This window comes from Phoenix dactylifera, chromosome 6 (assembly GCF_051530095.1).
Source record: "Phoenix dactylifera cultivar Ajwa chromosome 6, Ajwa_hap1_PhDact_Kaust_v1.1, whole genome shotgun sequence".
NCBI classification, from domain to species: domain Eukaryota; kingdom Viridiplantae; phylum Streptophyta; class Magnoliopsida; order Arecales; family Arecaceae; genus Phoenix; species Phoenix dactylifera.
In genome coordinates, this window is record NC_143195.1 from 4,662,323 (window position 1) to 4,684,665 (window position 22,343).

Sequence of the window (22,343 nt, forward strand, 5' to 3'; positions counted from 1 at the left end):
TCCACCACCATAGGGGTGGTGATCCACGACCGATCCTGCCCCTCCTCCACCAGTACCAGCGCCGAGAACCTACATTTCGCCTCCACGTGCCTGATTTACCCGCACCTGGAGTAGAACTCTAAGACATTCTCATAGAGAACATTTGAACTCCGGGCAGCAACGACGTAGTGGCATCGATGGCCACCTTCATCCAAGCAAACCCGATCATCCTCTGCTACTTTGTGACTCTGTCAACAGCAAACAGCCAGCTTGCCACCGCTGCTGTCCCGAGAATGGTCTCGCTCGACCAAACAGCCGGCTTGCCACCGCTGCTGTCCCGAGAATGGTCTCGCTCGACCAATACTCCACCGGAAGCCGAGGGAGTCGGATTCGGACCACCATTGTCTTCACGACATCAAGGCCTCGCACAAAGTCGAGAGCCACCCACGGCCCTCCGGTGAGAGGCCAATTTCCATCCGTCGTCGACTTGAACTTGAGCATGAGGTGGTCGTCGATGAGGAAAATTGCTTCCACCTCGGCCTCCATCTTCCCCCGGACCGCTACGTCTCGAGCCACCCAGTCCGCCGGCACTCTGCAGCCAAGACTTTGGACCACCACCGCCCGACCCTCCCATTCCTTCTGAGATGCCTCAATAGGCTCCTCCGGCAACTCAAGGACCGCTCCAGCTGTCGAAGGTTCTCCACCTTTGCCTAAGAGATCTGGTGAGTCGCCCAGCCTTCGGGCTTCGCTCGGGCACCCGACTCCTCCCCTTGCATCGGCTGAGCCCGGCTTCCACCCGCGACCGCTCCAGCCACCGCCTTCTCAATCCTCATCTTCTCCATCTCCGCTGTGCATGAATATCAAAGCAATCACCCCTCAGAACAAACTAGCCGTTTGTGACACAATAGGAGTAACCCATCCTTACTTTAATGGGTTAACTTTGTTAGGGCATGTGAACCCTGCGGACCTCACGCTTAAAGATACTGCAAACACTTAAGTTCCAAATGCTATTTTAAGCATCAAACGCAACAACAATAAGCTTAGTGGCAGAAAATGCATTCCAGAGAAAATTGCAGTCAAAGAACACAGGGAAAGGGTTTATGTCCACACAATGAAATAAATCCTATATCTTACTATCACAGAAATCATAAAATTTGATTATATACCTTCTTTGCTTATCATTTTCCTCCAAAAATAGATCTTGCTTATTCATCATTACACCGGTGTGAATAGTAATTCCACGAAACAGTTTCTATAATTTTTCTCATGACTTGCATAGAGGCCTCATTTCAAAAGAAAATGAAAGCCATACTCAAACATCAACAGACATTGTTATACTGTATTTCATACAAAAAATTTTTTGACAGCTCAATTTACTATAACCACAAGCACCATAAAATGTCAAGTAACATTATTTTCGGAGTTGGACCCCTCCCGGGAAGATTCAGATAAGCTTTAAGAATGGGCTGTCTAACGCTGCATTAGGCAGCCGGTGACGTTTGATAAGTTACACCAAACCTTGCTTGTGACTATGCAAGAACATACAAGAAAACAAATAGGTAACTGATCTGCAACAGAGGACTGCATCATATATCTAACTCTACATCTCCGATTCAACTTTCCTTTTTGCAGTAAAAAGTCCCTGCAAAACGAAGCAGATTAAGTTTAAAAATAACTATCATTAGGAACACAATTTAACGAAAAAATATTTATTTTTCTAGTCGGCAGAATATTATAATAAGGGTGCTACGAAGCATTTCTTTGATCACAAAAGATAATTTGAATAGAATTGTAAAATTGGATTCTAAATCAAATACATTAGAGCTACTTCAGAATAATTAAAAAATTGTTGACAATTCTATATATAAATAATGTTTACTCAAAATGTTTTGTACATGAGCTTCGCCCATGAATTTTCAGTAGAATTCTCCATTTATTTTATATTTCTTTTCATAAACAATTTATTGACTACATTTATCACAAATTCACACTGGATGCACAACTAATATGATTAAATCTACATTGCTGCAGAACTTTCACTAACATTTATGAGGTCTAAACCTTAAGGCAATAAGGTAAAACAATTTATTGACTTCGATTAACACATTGACACTGGTTGTGCAACCAATGAGTAAATCTACATTGCTGCAGAACTGCATACACCTTAGGCAATAACATGTATAAGGTGTAAGCCTTAAGGCATTTGTCTTCCACAATACACATCCTAAGTGTGCATCAATCTTGATGTTTACTGTCCAGAAAACATCTCTCGCCTACCAACGTTTCAAGTCGCCTCGCACATCATATAGATTAGACATGTATTTCGCCCTTGAGTTCGGTCATATACCTCTTTTACTCTTTTTTATAGAAGTTTGGTGAGAATGCTGCCATCTGGATTTGTAGCCAGCAACCCTCCCATGTGCAGAGGCCAAGAGGCTTCCAAATTCCAACCGAGCCAAGTCCAGCTGGCTTTGATAGGTAAATTATCAAACGCAACTTGTGTGCCTCCCGTATGATGATTTAGAGGTCCAAGGTGTCACCTAACAAACTCTTAAAGTAACATTCTTTATATTGGAAAGCCTCACTATTAAGTCTCGATGCATTTGAAGCATGGTATGCCGTACCAGCCCAAACCGAGCAGTATGGGCATACCGTACATTACTGGTTCAGTAACGGTATCCAGTATTGGTAGCATACCGACACTCGGTACCAAAAAAAATATTTCTACCGTACCATACTAATACTATGCTAGTGTGGCACCGCTATGGGGTTCGGTACCGAGACGGCGAACCTTGATTTGATAAGTTCCGTTTGAGAGATGAATCTTAGATAAGCCTTTTTAACTAATTCAATTATTCTAATTTGTACTACTTTACAATTCAAATGAATGGAGATCAAATGTTTTCAGAAGAATACACATTTCTAAAATGCTAATTCATCTTATTCATAGATTAAATGAGATGTTTATAATATGGACTATGATACAACATGAAATAATAACATACCACATTTGAAGAGTACTCCAAATTTCTAACATGTATGTTATGGAAAAGGTTCAATAGTCAAGACATCATATCAAATAACACACAAATTCAACATGTACCATGCAGACCTGGGGAAAGGCAGGTAAAACTAGAAAAGTTTTGGGACATGGAATAAACATATAAAAACAAGAGATTTGTATATAAAATTCAAATGTTATTACAATATGCAGACGAAAGATCCTTTTAACTGGTTATTGGACATTAAAGTGGAAGCTTGTAAGTACACAAGCGAATATCATTCACAGCCAATGATATTTATGTAAAATGAGATCAAAATTGGCAGCCTTATATATCATTAAAAAATTTGGGGATTGTATCTAAATATCATATCATATACTAAAATGGCATGGTTTTCCCGTTAAGGAGGTTTTGTGCAAAAAAGGTAGAATATACACACACATACATACAGAAAGATAGATAGATAGATAGGAGCGATTATAGTGAAAGACATAAGAAGACAATGTGATAGGCTATTTGGATCAAGGTCCGCCGTACCGGTACCGGTCGGTATACCGGTGGCGGCCCGGACCGGTACGAAATCGGTCCCGTACCGGTCCGTACCGACGGCGTACCGATGGCGTACCGATCCGTACCGACGGCGTACCGGTCCGAACCGGTTCCGTACCGGTCCCGTACCGGTTCTTCAACAATAAACTACCGGTACCGGATTCCACGCTAATCCGGTACCGGTCCCAGTCCGGACTGGTACGTACCAGCCGGTACGGACCGATACGGCAGACCATGATTTGCATTACTGCACAAAGTCAACTTCAAAAAAGGAAAACAGCAACAGCAGGCTTGCACCATGCCTAAACCTCAGACAATCGATTGCATAATACCTGATCATTCAGAGCAATATCAGCACAAAAAATAAGTGCTTGAGAGAGCTGTTCCCTCAATGCTATTTATTGATTATAACTCAATCCCATTTATGGATTATATTGCAAAGTATGATAATCCTTTTCACTCATACTAACTAATAACCAAAAAGTTTATGTGCCTTGAATTTGCAAAATTTAATTAAAATTTTGACTGACATGATTTGACACCTCATGCTTCTCTCTTTTCTTAGAAAACTTCTTATGGCTTAGTTTTGATACAGACAAGGCTTGTGATAGATTAAGATGGAAACCACCATGTGTTTTGTGAAATGATGGTTAAATGTCATTATCATGAAAAAAATTTGGATGCAATGGAAGGGAAATACTCACCATTAGCTCTCCCATCCATAGAAGAAATAGCTACATGTTCAAAATAATCCTTCCTAGCATCTGCCGTTGAAATAGCATAATATAAGGAATTAAAATTAAGCTAAGAACACCATTAAATTGTGCAATTATAATACCTAAAGGAAACTTCTTTTGAAAACTACTTACCATGCTTCATTGTTAGAGATGGATCTTCATCTTCTAAATAACCAACTACCCTTGCAGGATTTCCTACTGCCATGCTTTAAATCAAAAAATAAAAGTATATCAAATATTTCAGTGCCAATAGACATCTCCTGCTGCTCTACAAAATGGTTAAAGTAAAAAAAACTAATATTTTCTCATCACAAGAAAAGACAAAAGTGACCTTAGCAACAATTTAAGCAATTCATGTTCCCAATTCACAAACATGTCAGTATACATTGAAACTTTGTGCAAACTGAAAAAGAAAATAAAGCAACATTCAACACATCTAACAAACAATAGCTTTTCTGGAAGTTTCTTCTTTTGAGGCCCAGAGATACATATGCTTAAATCATGCCAGAGGAGTGCATTAATGCACATAACCATAAGTAACTCTATAAAAGAAAAATAATATACTAGTACTTTAAATCTTCCATGAGGTGTAGATTGAGAAGCTATTTTGATAAATGTTATATTATAAATTCTTTAAAAAAATGAGAGAAGAATCATGAGAAGAATCGCCATGAAAGAAGGAAAAGATCATGTAAACAAAAAAATCGATTAGATTCCCATATATCTTAGAACTACTTACAATTTAGATCAAGATCCACCATATCATCAACCAGATCTTTCAACCAATAAAATGGTTTATTAAGGTTATGATGCTTGAATAGTGAATGATAACCAAATTGCCACAGTAAGCACCATATCTTCTTATAATTGATCAATATATAAACGAAGGTGTGAGAGGGCAGTCAAATCAGAGTGCCTGAATATAAGCTTTGCATTGTTTATGGCCCTGCCCAACCCAAGAATACAGGTATATATTGATAAACACCAACCAACGCCGATGATGTCTATGAAACAACATGGTCATACATTATCGTCTTAATCTAATAATTTAGAATCTAAACTAATATACTGAGGGGGAAAAAAGAAATTATTAAAACTCTCGTGAAGTTCAAAGTCACTAAGAGAAAGGGAATAAAGATAGAGATGAAAGAGTTCCAAGAATGTTGTACCAAAGTTTCAAAATAGTCAGGTCCCATGATAATTTTAGGTGGTGATTGACCTCATGTTGACTTCAAATTTGTTTCTATAAATGCTGCATATGGCTAGCAATGGAGGAAAGCTAAAGAATTGTCATCAAAGTTAATTAGCTTAGCAACTTTATAAGAAGAGACATTTCTTTGTTTCAAGTGAGTATCCATCTTTATAAGAATTTGTCCCATCCAATGTATCAACATAGTTTCCTCTCACCTTTTATCTCTTATTGCACTTCTTTTTATTTTCCTCACACATATGGTAACAAATCAGGGCTTTACCACCTAATGTTCCTTCAAACTAGAGTGGCCATTCACATGAATATCTCTTCCACAATTATTTAGTTTAGTTTCCAATGAAGCAACAAATGAAGAAAAGTGATTCCACGGAAAATTGTGAGACCATGAGAAGGCTCATTCAAGTACAAATAATTTTATTGCATTGAACTTGTGCTAAAACATTGTATTATTTATGGAGCCATGATTATGAACATCTCACGGCATGGATATCCTTGATGAAATCAATTTTCTTCCAAATCAAGCATGGCTAAACAAGGATTTAAGTCCTGAGGCATCCCACCTTCCTGAATGTTGAGATGGGACAGGGATTGGGCAACCACCGTCCCAAGTGTTGGGACGTTGTGTGCCCCTTTCCATGGGATTTGAGTCCTTCCCACTACTTCTAATAGAAATTGATAGTATAAATTGATAGACATGATGATTATGGCAATCACGGTATTCCAGTTCAAGTAGTATTTTGAATATGAATTAGTATTCTTGCTAACTAAAGCTAGAATAAATATTTTCATAAGTTTCAATGCCATTAAGGAGGGAATTACAGTAGAAGATGATAGAGTTTTAGAAATTTCTTGAGTCTCAAGGTGCTTTATTGGGATAAGGAAATTTACTAATTTCAAGCATTGCATTTCAATTTCAAATTTGTATTCTCTATATATACCACATATGGTTGGGGAAAAAGTCTTTAAAATTGTCGCCAAAGTACGATAGTAGAGTGATTCCTGCCCCTCGAATGAGTGGGGGTTCCTAATATAGGTTAGTGAGTCCTTGACCTTAAGTCCCAAATTTTTGATCATATGACGATGTCTGTCAACATAATTATATTTGGAAGAATGAAGGCCATTGTCATCAAGTTTGGAGAGTAGAATAGAGTGATTTCTATTTTTTGAATGAGACCAACTACTTAACTCCTGTTTCATTCTATCCTCTTAACAAAAAGAAGTTTCCTCTTTTCTTCTATCTATTTTCTCTACTTCTTCCTTTCCTCTTTGCAGCATCACCATAGCATATGAGACCATTAGCTAATTACTTTTTATAAGAACATTTAAAAAGAAAACCACTGAGGTTAGGAATCTCTGATTTTATAGATTGAAAATAGTATTCAGGCAAAGAATTGCTTTAGTACCTTCCACAATCAACTTCCTCTGAGGCTTTCGCTTCAACTTCATCTGAGCCTTTTTTTTCTTCCAATCTGACTAGATGATACAGGTGAGACCATGTTACAAGTAACAAATACTGCTGATCTAATACACAGCTTCTACAACCCAAATTAATTTTGAAAAGTATTAAAAGAGGGATTGTCCAAGTTCAAATTCATTATCACAAGGCTATCTAACTATAAATAACCAGTCAGTCCTCAGACCTACAAAGATACTTTTTGTCTGACCTACTAATTCATCCCAAAATTCCAACAGATCAACAAGAAGTCAATCAAAAGATGGTCTACAAAAACGACCTAATCAACCCCATTTCTTCACTTCACAATATCCACAACATGCAATACATACGATTGCACATATATCCCACCGTACAATTGATCAAAATATCAACCGTTTTCAGATCCCAATCACATGCGGACTGTCCTTTACTCCCATCTTATCCATGTTGGCAAAATCCTATTTTGGGGAACTTTCTTGTTTACAAAGACTTTCAGGATGCCCATTCAAATCTCATAGATATCCTTTCACCAACTAAAATCCTCATGTTGGTCTATCCACCTGGTTCCAAATTACCTTACGTAATATTTCCTCCAGATATTGCTTCTCTCCAGAAGTTAAGTGCTACCGGTCTATCATCATTCTCCACTTCTTGAAGGGTATCTTTGAATAATGTCATTATCCAATATGTAAAGACATAGTCAATATTGACATCTTCCAACATGCATATCCTTGCTCCATTTTTAAAATGGATTGAAGGTTCCTTATTAAAAAATGGAAAAATATACTTACTCACTGTTGTTACATCTATATGGCCTCAATTGAATCAATAACTTTCCATGGAAACCTCAAAGTCTTCTACTATTGTTCTTGTCTCAGTCTTTCTATTCTATCTGGAGTAATGAGAAAGTTTAGCATTGATCTATACCCACGATTGGTTAAGGCACTTTTAAAAAAATAGCCGCTTGATCAGCCTAGGTGCTTGCCAAGGATTAGGAAGTCCACTAGCAGCCCCCTTGGTAAGGGCCCACCACCAAAGCAACTTCCAGCAAGCATCAAAGTGGCCATCCATATTGAACCATATCTATAACAAGTAACACACTGACAGGTAATCAACATGATACGAGGGCATCTAATTCTAACAACCAATAAGTATTGCTTTGATACGCATGCAATGGTATTGTGGTATGACCTTGTATGAAGAGTTTAAATCTTGGTATCAGGCCTCATCCAACGTTTGCTTCTAGGATAGTATGGTAGCAGGACAAGATGGTAGAGTCAGGATGCAATGAAATAGAAAGAAAAAAGAAAAATAAAAAATTGTCTCGATACATCCTAACACTTGAGATGCACTGGGATATCCCAGTTCTTGGTCTCCTGTTGGAACAGTAATGATACCAGCAGTACCCTCTTGTTTCTGATGGTACTTAAATCCTTGCCTTGTACCCTGCTCTTTAAGTTCCTAACCTGATTCCCCCCATATTGTGCCTTTGTTTTCCAGGCTAGATAGTCTAGAACCTTCCCCCATTGGTACTTTTGTTAGAAGTTTTGGAGTTTTAATGATTTTTTGTGATTTTTCTTGGATTATGTAAAGGATTTTGTTGATCTTTCTTGTTTATCCAAACACCAATCCTTGCAGCTGGCAAAAGCTTCAAACCTTTTTTAAGCCCTCCCTCCCTTAGTTCCATACTGTAGAAAGAAAGAGAGGGAGACTACCATTTATTAACCACCTTCTCTTGATTCAGGCTTCAGGTTCTCTTGTGATCTATATTTTTGGCACCTTTGCAGAATGCCTTATGCTAGTACTTTGTGGCTATTCATTTCATAGGAATAGGTCCAACTAGCTATTGGGTTTCTCAGTTGACAGCCTATTGTTGTCTTATCTCCAGGCTGACCATTTTATAGAACTGTAACATCTTCCATACTTCCAATCAACAAAAGGTTAATTAAAAAGCAAATAAAGTTAATTAAAACAAAAAAAAATCAGAACTCTATATCCTAATATAGAACAAAATAGCAATATTTAAAGCAAGATCCGCTGTACCAGTACTGGTCGGCGTACCGGTGGCGGCCCGGACCGGTCCGAACCGGTCCGTACCGGTTCTCCAACAATAAACCACCAGTACCGGATTCCACGCTGATCTGGTACCGGTCCCAGGCCGGACTGGTATGGCAGACCATGATTTAGAGTTAAAGAAAATACAACAAACTGAAATATTTTGAACACGTTGCCTCATCAAGAAAATAAGGATACTTATTTTGAACCTGTGGGGAGGCACATCCTTTAATACAAGGGAACCAGCTGCAATCATAGCACCATCACCTACTACAATATTACCAAGGATTGTCGTACCAGCTCCAATAAGAGCACCTTGACATATTTTAGGGTGTCGATCTCCAATTTGCTTACCAGTCCCTCCTAATGTAACACCCTGTGACCAAATTTTCATATGTAGAGGCATTCGTTTTTAGAAATGAAAGGTTTAACATATTATTAAAGATAAAATAATAGCCAAAGAAACCAAAAGATAAGTAACAATCTAGATGCTAATTTTAAATACACTAATTTGAACAAGAATGAATAAATGGTAGCAAAGTTATTAATTCCTCAATAAAAAAGGAAAATACAAAACAAGATGGACAAGAACTACAATGATTATCAGAACAAATGTAGGCAGAATCCATATTCTATCGGCTCCTCTTTACCTTTGAGATTCTGTTTTCTTTATTTATTAGATAAAACATAAAGGGATACACCTGTCTTTCCCTTAGAAAAAGGAAAAAACAAAGAAATATCGAATTCATTGTACTTTCCCTCGACATTTCAATTGCCTTGTTGTCACAGCTAGTTTCTTACTTCACATTTAAAATAAGTCTAGTGCTCACTATGATGGATTACATATCCAATTTTAGCAATCCAACCAGTCAAGCTAAAGCCAAATATTGTCTCAAGGATTTCACATTGCTTCATGTGAAGTATTAGTCTTTGCACAATATTATACATGGCACACCTTATATTCAATCAATATTGACCTTAGCAAAAGGAAAGCAATAAATATATGAAGATATTACAGGTCTTAGTTTCATTTCACAAGTCAAGGAAGTCAGTAGTTTCTTTTGGTTGCAGAGAAAGCTAGTAGTTGAGATAAGAGAAGCTGACTGCTACAGCAATGAAGATATACCTTTTGACTGGTAACATAGTTTAATAAGTAGCTTCAATTAATTGACAGGTCTATATGTATACTATAGCAGTGTGCTCACCAAACTACATCAATATCTGCCACTTATTCCTCATTGTATTGGGTAAGAAGAAAAAGAAATGAGGGATGTAACAACATAAAAGAGGAAAAAAAGAAGAGAAAGAATAAAATGGAAGGTTTGCTAATTTTTTATTTCTACATGAAGGGTGCTTGAATTATTTTAATGATGAATATTCACTCCTTACAAAGGTTCATCATCATTTGCCTATGATAGGGTGACAGGCCAAAAAAAATTCAATGCAAAAAATAATTTCAACTATCTCCCTCAAGCCTTCTCAACCGCTGGCCTCACATTTCCTCACTAGTAGTCAGGTACTTACCCCAATTAGGACTTCATGGGGTCGCACTGGCAGAACAAGTGTAGCTACTACCTTAAATATTTTGGTTGTGTGTTACCAAATTAGAGCAATGCCAATAGTGAATGGTCAAATCATAAGTTACTAAATGATTCTTCATGATTAAACAGAACTAAAGCATTTTTAACAGCAGGAATAACAAAAGGACACTAGATATTAGACTTGGACCATAAGTGAATTTAAAAATATCCTAGCTAGTTACATGTCCAATACAGAACTAAACCACAAGTTAACAGCTGCAGAAACTTCTGACGGACCTTCAGTTCCAACTCCATATTACTACAAAATGATGCTTATCTTTTACTTATACTAAACAAACACCTTGGTGCAGTCATAAACAGAAGTTGTCAACAGTAGGTGAAAGATGGGTAGGGCTAGCTTGGGTTGGGTTGGGTTGGGTCGGGTCAAGTCAAGTAAGGACTCTTCGACTAGTACCCGCCCAAAGGACAACCTGACAAAAATGTCCCATTACCTACTCTGATGCACATGACTCAGCTGGAAACTATCCAACCCAGGCCATCTATCAACCATTGTTAAAAATCTTACCCACAAAAATGACCCAACCAACACAACCCTAAAAAACAATGATCTCATGACTTGAGTTGGATGAAAGCTCTGGTGCATACTTGACTTATTAAAATCCAGGTCAAGAAACTTGACTCAACCCTGATCCAAACTGAAAAACTCCAGCATCAAGCCCAGCAGAAATAGGGTCCTGTCTCATTAAGCTTTTCAACAGGCAGTTTTTACCACCTGTAGGCAACAAATCCCTATAAAGGCCCAAATATCTTTCAGAATCCTATCTGAAAGATAGAAGGGCCATATGTGTAGATTCCCTCCAGAAAATTATGATTGTCAAAGTTCAGCATTTTTTTATCATCAATAAACTTCTATTTAAATTTAGTCTAAAGAAGCTGATTCTTGATACTGAAAAACTCACCTAGGTGATAAATTCAGTCAAGTTAGTCCCCCTAGAGTTTTTCCCCACAAGATACCAACAAGAACATGAAGCACTAGAGAGGCATTACAGGGAAGGAAAATGATTGCTGTCAGTATATCCATCAACACATGAGATGCATGAAAAGAAAGATGTATACTTGCCTGCATTAGAGAAACACAATTTCCTACAACAGCTGTTTCACCAATAACTAAACCTGTTCCATGATCCAATAATATTCCATCTCCAATTCTTGCAGCTGCATAGTATTATAACAAGGAATCAGAACTGAGTGTGACATATATTTCACAGCATTGGAGCTTCAAGCACTTGCTAAAACAAGAAAAAGAGCAACGGAAATGACATAAGTTGAATCTTAAGAATCATAAATAAGACAATATATGCAGATCAAGAGTGCCTTATTCTTAAAACAATATGAATACACATGTTGGTGATTTAAGTGATATAATTGTGACTATAGAAAAGGAACCGCTCCCTATAATTGGTGCCTAGCAATCTTATTTCAGTTCACTGGAACAGTTTCCAATTTATTTGACTGGACCAATCTAACATATTCATCTAGAATTGAGGGGCAAAAGTCTGTGACTGCTGCATTTTTTTTAAAATAAAAGCAGTGGAAGATATAGAAGAGGTATCTAGGCTAGAATGGACGCAAGGAAAAGCCATCTTTTTAAGGCTCTCAGTCTCAGGATACTACTGAGACCTAAATGTACTGATTTGGGTCAGTGAAAAGGCATACAAGAGTTAGTGAGTTTTGTAATTCGCATACATAAAACTATTAAATATGTTGTGTTAAAAGGGAAGGGTAGAACTGACCTTTTAATTGTACAGCAGTCAAAGATGAAAATGGATTTGGAAAATAACTAGTTTGGTAAAGTGGGCATCCTGACTAAATTTTAATGTAATTTGCCCCACCCCAAAAAATAAACTATTGAAATATCTGTTGATAAGGCCACACACTTACCATCCATCACATGTAAATCATCAAAAGTTTGGAACAATAACATATTTGGCCAAGTATTGAACAATACAATAATGATACAGGATACTAAAACCTTTTGAATTCTCAATTGTTCACTAGTGAATTTCTAGATTCTTGCCACAAGGCAAACTAGGCTGTTTTTTAAATTGAATTTCTGATATTGTGCCTTTCTTGATTTTGTGCCACCAACTGCTATGGGAAGTCAAAAATGTCATATGTTCCTTCTTTAAAAGATAAAAATGGGCCCACAACAATAAGAGAAAAATCTAGTGCTAGCTGTTACAGCGGAAAGCCTATCCTAAGATGACAGCATCTCCGTGCAATCTTGGATAACCCAATTTGTTGTACTGTTTTTTTATGATTTCCTTCTTTATGTGTGTAAGTCAATGAAGGGACCAACTTGCTTGTAAAATGTGTGACCCGCCTCTCTAGAGAGAAAGGGAGGCTCTCTATACATGGCACTAGTTCGCTGAAAACATCCCCTTGTTTGAACCCTTGGTTCAGCCGTTCTGATTCCCCTTTTCTCTCCTTTTTCCCTTCTCTCTATACACTGTTCATTATCCATTTTTCTCTTCATTTCAGGTTTTTGTTCTTCTATTTACTGCGCCAGTCACAGATCTAGTCACAAGATCCAATTAAGAAGCTTTCAAACCCCTAATCCTCACAACTGACACTATATCCACTCTAGATCTGACAACCTACAGGCCGATCAATAGAGATAGTAAAATAGAACCCACTGAACCTTCTTTTTGTCCGTTCGGATCAATTAGCATATCTGGGTTTGAAACCTTCGGCAGATGACCATTAATAATGCATATTACCCCATGGTCCCCATCAAAAAGTAATCCTTCAGAATTCCAAACCAACGAACAACTAGAGATCTACAACCAGATACATTACCAAATTTTATCTCTTCGTACATTCTGCAGACGACTACCACACAACCCTCATAAACCAGTCATAAACCCATAAACAAGATTCCAGTATCATCCTTGATTAAAACTAACCTACATACCCCATATACTCACCTGAACAAAGTATCCTAGCTCCTCAGTCTACCTATTTCCTTATTGAAACTCTAAACTAGCAATATAGGGGTGTGATCAAGCTGAACTGGGTTTCTGATCAAGCTTGACTCACCTGTTATTTGATCAATTTAATCTTTGTTGCAAATCAAGCCAAACACAAGCTTGATCTATCAGCTTGATAACCTCCAATCAAACTGAAATCAATTCAAGCTTGAATTTAGCTATTTCAAGCATGATTCAGAGTTTCAAACTTGGTTCAAGCTTGATTGAAGTTTAGTTCCAGCTTTCAATTAAAAGTTAACTAATCCAAATAATTTAATTTAGAAGACAATTAGCATTTAATCATAAAACATAAATTTTGAATAATTTTTTGGTATAAATTTAGAATAAATTATTAAATATACTCCAAAATATATGATCAGTTCATAAACATAATAATTTATTATAACTATTAAGTAAAGCTTTTACATGGTAGTCTAGATCTAATATATAGTACCATACATAATATATAGTATATTGTATTTTTCAGCCTTATAAAGCCACATTTAATCTAACCGGATCAATTGCCAGGTTAACTTGAATTAGATTCAAGCCTATGAACAAAGTTCAAGCTTGATTCAACTTAATTCAAATTGAGATTTTTTTGAGCCTAAATCTAGCCAATCTCAAGTGAGCTCAAGATCCTCAGAGCAATTGATGGCCCTACTAGTGTATCAAATCATTTTGCACTAGAGGGTAAAATCTAGAACTTAGTGAAGGTGTTGAATTCTTGCTTGATGCTGCACTAGGCTATTTATCTTAGTAGATCAATTTTGGCTTCTTCAAAAGCATAAAGTGTATTGAGAAAAAGCAACCACTCTCTTTTTCTAATTTTGCTTGTAGATGAAGCATTGGAATTGCAGCTGGCCTGCATGTGCAGGGAGGGGGGTGGAGGATGAGAACACATGCTGGGGTAGTAGTTATTCATTTCAATTCAATGAAAAACTATTTATCTTCCTATTTGTTACTTCCCATCTATTTTTCTGGTAAGATGGATATATTATACTATTCAAACTTCCTTTCTGGTCACTAAGATCTTTAAAGGCTATGCAAAGATTAGTTGCATTACCTTGAAGAGAAGATGTCAAGTTATACTAGAGAAAATGAAAGAACTATGACTTCTAAAAGCCTTTGGCTGGGTTTTAGTTTTGAAGTTTAATATGCTATCTTGGTTACGAGGGGCCTGTTAGAAGCATGTCCTACAAGCCAATGTGGCTGGCGCATACTTGTAATCTGGGGCATAAATTTGTAATTTGACACTTATTAATAAATAAGATTAGGCAATTTATTTTTCATTCATGTTTGCCTGTGTCCATGAATCGTCCAAGAAATTAATAGATGATGGCACATATTCTCAAGGAGTTGAGAATTTGAGGCATGTGTCATTAGATATTAATTTCTAAATGCTCCTGATCGATGGATCCATCACGTGGGACGGTGATCGATCCGATGAGATTAGTGCATAGATCACTTAGATGGATGAGTTTCGAGTCCACAGTGTAGAGACACTAGAGTGATTATGCAAGTACTTGTTAGATAACAAAGTACTGAGCGTGACCAAAGAAAGTAATCACATGGATGTCTATCCACTCGTCAATAACTACTCATGCTGCAGTTGTATGACTGGTCCTTTGACCGGCGATGCCTCAGCTATTCACTGTGAGATTACTGTAGTTTGACGAGCATGTGAACTTGGGCCCTAGCCATTTGGATCCTTGTGGTGCGGATTGGCTGCAGTAGGTTCATTTTGGAATAGGGTTGCATTTAGATGGGATATATCGACCTTGATAGATTAGGAGTGATCATATGTAATTTATGAGACTGAGTTCGATAAATTTCTGGTCAGGTATTTTGGAAAAAGAGTTTTCCATATCTCGAATTGGAAGTCGAATAAATTTGACATATGACAGATGATGGGGTTTGACGAAATATCCATAACCTCCGTCACGTCGGAATCCATAATAGAGGGACTGTATCATACGCTAACTGCACCTAGAGGTTCAGACATTTCATTCTGCTAGGTTGCCACCATATATTGTTAGGTATCACTAGTGGATTGTAAACTCGAAGGCATTCACTTGGTGATCAGTGAACCCTGAGAGTAGAACTGAAATTGTTTCAGTCCACTGAAAAGAGTTTCAGTGATATTAAGATAGAGATCTCAATATGTCTCACTACCAGTCAGAATAGAACCTATGGGATCACACACATAGAGGATTTAATTAGTCAGACTATCATAATTGTGATTTGGAATCAAAATTAAAGTCAATTATCAATATGATTGGTAATTGAATTAACCCACTAAGTGTTAGTGAGTTAATGGAAGAAGAATTAAGTGGAATTGATTGTAATTGGATTGCAATTGGACTGATTTAATGAGCCAAATCAAATTGGATTTGACCCAAATTGATTTGGGTACATAATTGGGTAAATTTGATTAAACCAGGGTTTGTGCAGATTAAAGTCCACATGTAATCGTAGGATGAATATAACTTAAGTCGTGTTCACACTATGCGGACTTTAAAGACCACATGGCATCGTAGGATAAAAATGTCATAAGTCATATGCGGACTTTAAAGACCACATGGCATCGTAGGATAAAAATGTCATAAGTCATATGCGGACTTTAAAGTCCACATGTCATCGTAGGATGAAAATGACTTAAGTCGTGTTCACACTATACGGACTTCAAAGTCCACTTGTCATGCAATGGTTGTATGGCACCATGGATACATGGATTGAACACTTGGCATTCATCCAAAGGTTGAGTAGTTATGTAGAGTTTATCTCTTAGTCTAGATAAGCTCTTTTGAAAACCCTAGACCCATCTATAAAAAGGGGTGGGGCGTATGCATCCTTGACTCCACGCCTCCTCTCTTCTTCTCTTCTCCCTTCCCACGGCAGCAAGAGGCTTCCCTCTTCCTCCCACGGCAGCAAGGGTTATCATCCTCTTCCTTCTCCAAAGTGTTGAAAGAAAGAAGAAGAAGCAAGGGAAGAGAAGAGATCAACTCGCCAAAGAAGAAAGGGTTCTTCCTTCACGCCTCAAGCCCTCTCTTCTTCCTCCCTTCTCCACGGCAGCAAGGGGACCTCTTCTTCCTCTTCATCCACGGGAGCAAGGCAAGGAAGATCCACACTTAAAGCTTCATCCCTCATCTTCCTCCATCGCGAGCAAGGTTGAAGAAGAAAGGGTTCTTCTTCAAAGAGGTATGTTGCTGATTTTTCTTCCAATCTTATGATAGTCATGAGAGGTCTTTGCAAGGAGCTAGCACTCCGGTAAGACCTTATCTCAGATGATTAAATCCTCATGTGGATACTTGTAGAGGCCGGACATGTGTGCGGCTTAAACAGGAACTTAGAAAGATCATCAGGTTGTGGTATTCTACACCTGCAGAAATGTTGAAGATGGGATCTTCAAATTAATAACTTCTGATTTTTGTTTCAGTTTTATGAATCTTAGTCAACCTTCCTCAGATCCTAATCTACCCTCCCTAATGAGTTCAAAGGTCTTCTGGATTTGGATCCAGAAAAAATTTTTGAATTCTATGTTCCAAGGCGCGTTCATGCGATGAACGACATCCCGTGTGAATTTCGCTACGAATGTCGCATCGCACGGGGCGTATCTCAGCAGGGCCACATATATATAATGGATGAAATAAGAAGCCTTTACCCAGTGTGTATTACTCAACAATGAGAGGATCATATTGGCTTATTGGGAACCTAAAGGTTTCTAAAATGGCTACACTAGGAATCTCGGGGGGACATATGATGGAGCAGAACTCCTTGGGTGAGGAGTCAGGTTTAGGGTGGAAGGTGGATGCATTATCTTCTCTTAGAATAAAATGTAGTATAGCATGGCTCTAGGTTGTAAATAGGATAGTTCTGCAGCAAAGTGAAGCAGTCAATCTTATAGAATGAAGGTCTAAGTCTTTTAGGTGTCCGACGGTATAATGTTGTGGGATGTGCAGTTGATGCTGTTGAGTTTTTGATAGTGTGTATCCAAGTAATTCAGGCAGGACGCAAGTCAGAATTTGAGGATTGATGTCTCTTGTAAAACAGGAAACCGAGGACACATCTTGACTGTTGTTCCACTTGATATACTCAACATTCACTTTCTAAATTTAGTGCCAACATTTGGGGTCTCATCAGACCATTTAAGTTATGGATCTTAATCAGTTTCAGTACTGACAATATGGTTTCTCGGGTACCCTGACAAAATCAGTCTGCTCATCTCACAAACACATATTCCCATGCTATCATACCCCAGAAGCTATTAAAGAGAAAAAGAAAAAACAGAACAATATCTCACTAGTAAAATATGGTGAACTACTTCTTAATGAGCTGGATGGCCGTCCAAATCTTCAATTCTCACCTGAGGTGGGTTTCTCTTGCCCTTCTTAGATGAGGGCCAAAACTTTTTGCAATGTGGGTCTTCGGAGAGCTACTGGTGAGTGAGATAAAAAGATGCTTTTCAAATATCACATCAAATCAAAATAAGATTGATGGCAAGTTTGTACTATCAATAAATCTAAGATATGGTCTACCAATGAAATCACAAAAGGTAAGAAACCAACATATAGAGATGGGCCCATGACATTACATGGAAAAGAAGATCAGCATGTAATGACATAGCTATCTTAATTAGCAAAATACTTTAGGCACAAATCAAGTAAATGATTGATTACCACTTCGTTTACAAGATGACCTTTTTCTTAACCTTTAGCACAGGCTTAAGACCATCCATAACGTACTCATTTCACTAGTCATGTTATGCAACCCACAAAGTCTGACAATATTTTACAATAAGCTCTCAACATGATTCCAACCCCCTTAGTTGGTGTTAAATTCTGGTGAACACAACTTCAGCATGTGAAAGGACTGCCAATAAACCTAAAAAGCATGATGGCATGTAGTAAATCTACATTTTTGGATCTTGATCATGCACAAGAAGATTACAAAAAAGACTGGAGCCCGGTTTATTATATATGCCCTTCAAACTACATCCATTTCAAGGTTCTTTCTTTCACTATTTATTTATACATTTATTTATTTATTTATTAAGGTGGAAACAAGTCCACAAAGTTAAAACAAACTGCCAACTTTCAGATCAACCAACATAACATGAATGACTAAGGACTATGACTAACAACATCACACATCTTCAAGTCATTGGGTGCCACATATGCCTTTTTGTACTAAGCATGCAAGTACTAATATGAGATAGTAGAAACTTCATAATGTAAAAATAACTCCTTTATAATATTACTAAATTTGGCACTTTCTAGAAAAGCATGACGCTATATGGAAAGAAGCAAAATTACCTGGGTGTATATCTACAGCAAAGACCTACACCAAAACATAACAAAGGAATCCACATAAGAAAGAAAAAATAATTATACACCGTCTGCTACTGCTGTTTAGTGAAGAGTATCAACAACAATTATGAAGGTAAATGTTTTGCAGATCACCTCACTAATTCGACTTTGCAATGCTAAGGCTAAGACTTTACGTCCTTGGTTCCACAAGGCATGTGCTATACGATATGATTGCAGAGAACGGTAGCCCTGAAAGAAAATAAACAAGCACTTAACAGTAATAAATACAAAACAATTTTATACGACATAGGATGAGTAAGCAAAAAGTACAAATGCCAAAAATCAATGTATAGATATCCATAAGCCTATTCATGAGCAAATGCCAATGGGACTTGGGTCCATCGGATGGAACCCCTCTCCTCAGTCCATGTTCTGGGATGAGGTTATTGGTATGAACTTGGAAAGTAGCATTTCCACTGCATTTCTTTAAAAAAGCAAGAAAGTAAAATTATAATTCTATAATACACATGCCAAGATATCATTTCAATGAATGGAAACCCTGAAAGGAAATCAACGAGTATTCCTATGAAGTACCTCATAAGACATAAAATAAGAAAGCAAACAATGCTTAAACCACAAATCAACAGTTAAAATCCATAAGGTCAATGATGAATACTACTGTATGGCTGTCTGCTTTCCACCCTAGGGGAAACCAAATGTCTAAAGCATTTGCTTCTATAATCCATGCAATATATCATATGATTGCAAAGAATGACAATCCTGAAAGTAAACAAACAAGTATGCAGTTCTAACTAAAGAATAATATATAGTACAAGATACTAATTCAAAAACAATATGAAGCACCACAAATGTCTACCCCAGCCAAAGTAACTACCCGTCTTCCTGCAACAGACACATACATACATGCATGAAAAGACCCACTAAGTAGCCATCATATATTGTAAAAGAATATTAAACCTTACGATATAACAGTGCCCAGCTATATGATGCACATGCAGGATCCCTATCTTTGAATGCCTGCATAAAAAAATTATTTGTACAAATGGTCCATGATCCTCTGTTAATGGCAAAAATTGTCAACTAATAAAGATAGAGATAAAAGTGAAACATCAGATACCTTCATTAAGGTAAAGGAATCACCTGAGCATCTAAACGAATGGATTGTTGAATACCTCTATCCTTTATCATAACATCATAAAAAATGTCCATTAGTTGAGTAGCCAGCAGTGTCGGGTTCTGGAGCCTGTTAGCGAGTACAAACCCCAATGCCCGCTCCAAACAATCATGAGATAGAACACTGGCATATAAGAAGCTACTTAAAATTGGCTCCCTCTCAGCCTGAAAGATATGCATATATACTGATTACAAACTGCGAGCACAAGAAAATCATTAACCTTATCTGCAGGGCATATCCCAACTACATAGGTCAAATTACTAAAAATCATACAAATTGATTAGAGCAACATGAAACTGTTGTAAGCATGAGAAAACCTTAATAATGCAAAATGATTAATGCCTAACAGCCAGATGAACATGGAAACTATAATAATGCATTGTGTATGATCAGAAGGTCATGCAGTTATTTAGATTTCGAGTGACTTTTCATGCCTTCACATTCTATGAGGAACTCACCACCTCCAACTACAAGGAAAGAAAAGAAAAAAAAAAGTAAAAGAAGGTGGCAAGCAACGGAGGATCAATTCAAGTCTTATTATATCTCTTCACCAAAAGAAAAAAAAAAGGAAAAAAAAACAAAAAGAAAAAAAATCCGATGGTATCTGTTCTAAACAGCATGAGACTTTAGCAATACGGGGAACAGGATCATCATATACCTATTTTTAGAGTCTTGTCCCTGTTCCTGTTTACCCTTCATAGTTTTTACCATCTATGGATAAATTAACCTCCATGACCATGTCAAAATAGTCGCTTTTAAACAATCGAAAAGTACTAAAAATTAAAACTTCCAATTTAATATGGACAGTCCGCATTGGATGATCTGCTTTGTTTGACTGATCGTATAATTTCCGATGTATATATGCACCACAATTGAAATTTCTTTCTACTGCCTTAGTCAGTTGACAAAAGGAAGAACAAAAGAGAAGGAAAAAATACGACCTCGGATTTAGCTTCGTCCCTCATAGAGTCCCAAATGGGGTCTCCATCGGAATCGAGGACCGTCCGGGCAATGGAATTCGGCTTCGAATGCCCCATGGCGTAGATGGGGAACATGTCCTCCGACCAGCATCTCCGAGTCCTTGAAAACGAACTAGAAGAAGAAGAAGACGAAGAATCCCTAGTCTTGGAATTGACCTCCTCCCCGTCTTCCACTTCTTGGATAACAAGGCAGCCGCACGACATCGAAGACAACGATCGAGATCTCTCCGCCCGCGGAGGAGCTAAGATCCAGGGCCTAGTTTTCTTCTTCAGATGCTAATTTCTCGGGTTTCGAAGAAGAGGAGGAGGACGGGATGGACTTCCATGGCCGGACCTCCTTCCTCCCCCGAGCAACCGACGGAGGAAGGGAGAAAGAAGAGAGCAGAAATGAGTTGCGGGGAGCCGAAAACGTCCAGGCAAAACGCTTTTATAAAAGTCCGTGCCTTTCGGGAGAATCACGATTCTGCCCCCATCCAGGTGGGGCCCAGTCGGCGTGCAAGCATTGACCACTCGAGGTTTGACGCAATGCAAGAGAACTGTTTAGGAATTCGCAGCTCCTTTACTTGATTCTTTATGGCAATAATGGATTGATGCAATGCATGAGAAAAGAAGCGTGTCATTTCATCAGTGGGTGGCAATATTTAAATGTCGTTCATTTTTATATTTATTTCATATAAAAATATTTTTTTATTTTTCCATTCCATCAATGGTGTGGTTATAAATAAATTTTTTATCTTTCCAATTTATCTACGGTATGGTAATATTTAAATGCGGTTCTTTTTTATATTTTTTTAAGATAAAAATGAAGTTTTATTTGTAAAATTTTAAAATATAAATATATTTGGTATAGTCATATTTTTAATAATATAATCATGATAATGCTACAGTGGCAGAGGTGGAGACAATAGAGGCAGTATTAATGATGCTAGTTATAGCGATGGTGAGGGTGCTAATAAAATAGTAGCAACATGATGGTGATAGGAGTAGACAGTGACGGTGGCGAAATGATGATAGTAGTGGTGTAATATAGACGTGGCAGAAGTTATGGTGACGATAGAGATAGTTGTGGCAATCGATCTAGAGGCAATAATGGTGTGGTGGTGCTGGAGACAGCGGTGACAATGATGATAAAAATGATGATCGTTGATGGAAATAATAATAGTAATGATAGAAATGGCATCAGTGGTGGAGGTGTTAGTGATATTAGCGGCGATAAAAAAACATAAAAAATTATTTTTAACAATAATAAAATTATTAAATAAATTTTAGTTTTATAAAAATAATAAAAATATTTTTAAAAAATAAATAATATAATAATAATA

At 37.5% G+C, this 22,343-nt stretch overlaps 1 protein-coding gene across 17 annotated transcripts; it reads right to left on the bottom strand.

Moving 5' to 3' along the window:
- Positions 1-1,115: 1,115 nt before the first annotated feature.
- On the bottom strand, positions 1,116-21,439 carry LOC103716589 (putative serine acetyltransferase 2). 17 transcript variants are annotated; one of them, XR_016395692.1, is made up of 12 exons: positions 20,983-21,439; positions 20,008-20,205; positions 19,825-19,884; positions 19,000-19,095; positions 18,853-18,877; positions 11,629-11,723; positions 9,166-9,343; positions 8,956-9,075; positions 6,881-6,946; positions 4,400-4,473; positions 4,235-4,294; positions 1,606-1,621 (listed from the first exon to the last, which is right to left on the bottom strand). XR_016395692.1 is itself a non-coding variant. In XM_089923822.1 (11 exons), exons 2-11 carry the CDS (start codon positions 20,013-20,015, stop codon positions 1,593-1,595), a joined length of 690 nt encoding a protein of 229 aa, XP_089779948.1. In that variant the 5' UTR covers positions 20,016-20,205; positions 20,983-21,438; the 3' UTR covers positions 1,116-1,592. The 17 variants fall into 17 exon arrangements, 12 of the variants coding, with proteins under 12 accessions (XP_089779948.1, XP_089779941.1, XP_089779940.1 ...); XR_016395693.1 differs by lacking the exon at positions 4,235-4,294 and having other exon boundaries at positions 1,116-1,621; XM_089923822.1 differs by lacking the exon at positions 8,956-9,075 and having other exon boundaries at positions 1,116-1,621; positions 6,881-6,950; positions 19,830-19,884; positions 20,983-21,438.
- Positions 21,440-22,343: the final 904 nt, after the last annotated feature.

Bases quoted from the DNA above. Each gene is read 5' to 3' on its own strand.
- LOC103716589 (XM_089923814.1), bottom strand. From the start codon at position 21,225: ATGTCGTGCGGCTGCCTTGTTATCCAAGAAGTGGAAGACGGGGAGGAG. The intron at 19,096-19,824 runs GTTTAATATTCT...ATTTTCTTTCAG, and splicing joins GGGCACTGTTATATCGTAAG to GGCTACCGTTCTCTGCAATC. The intron at 11,724-18,852 runs GTAATTTTGCTT...AATACTATGCAG, and splicing joins TGCTGTAGATATACACCCAG to CTGCAAGAATTGGAGATGGA.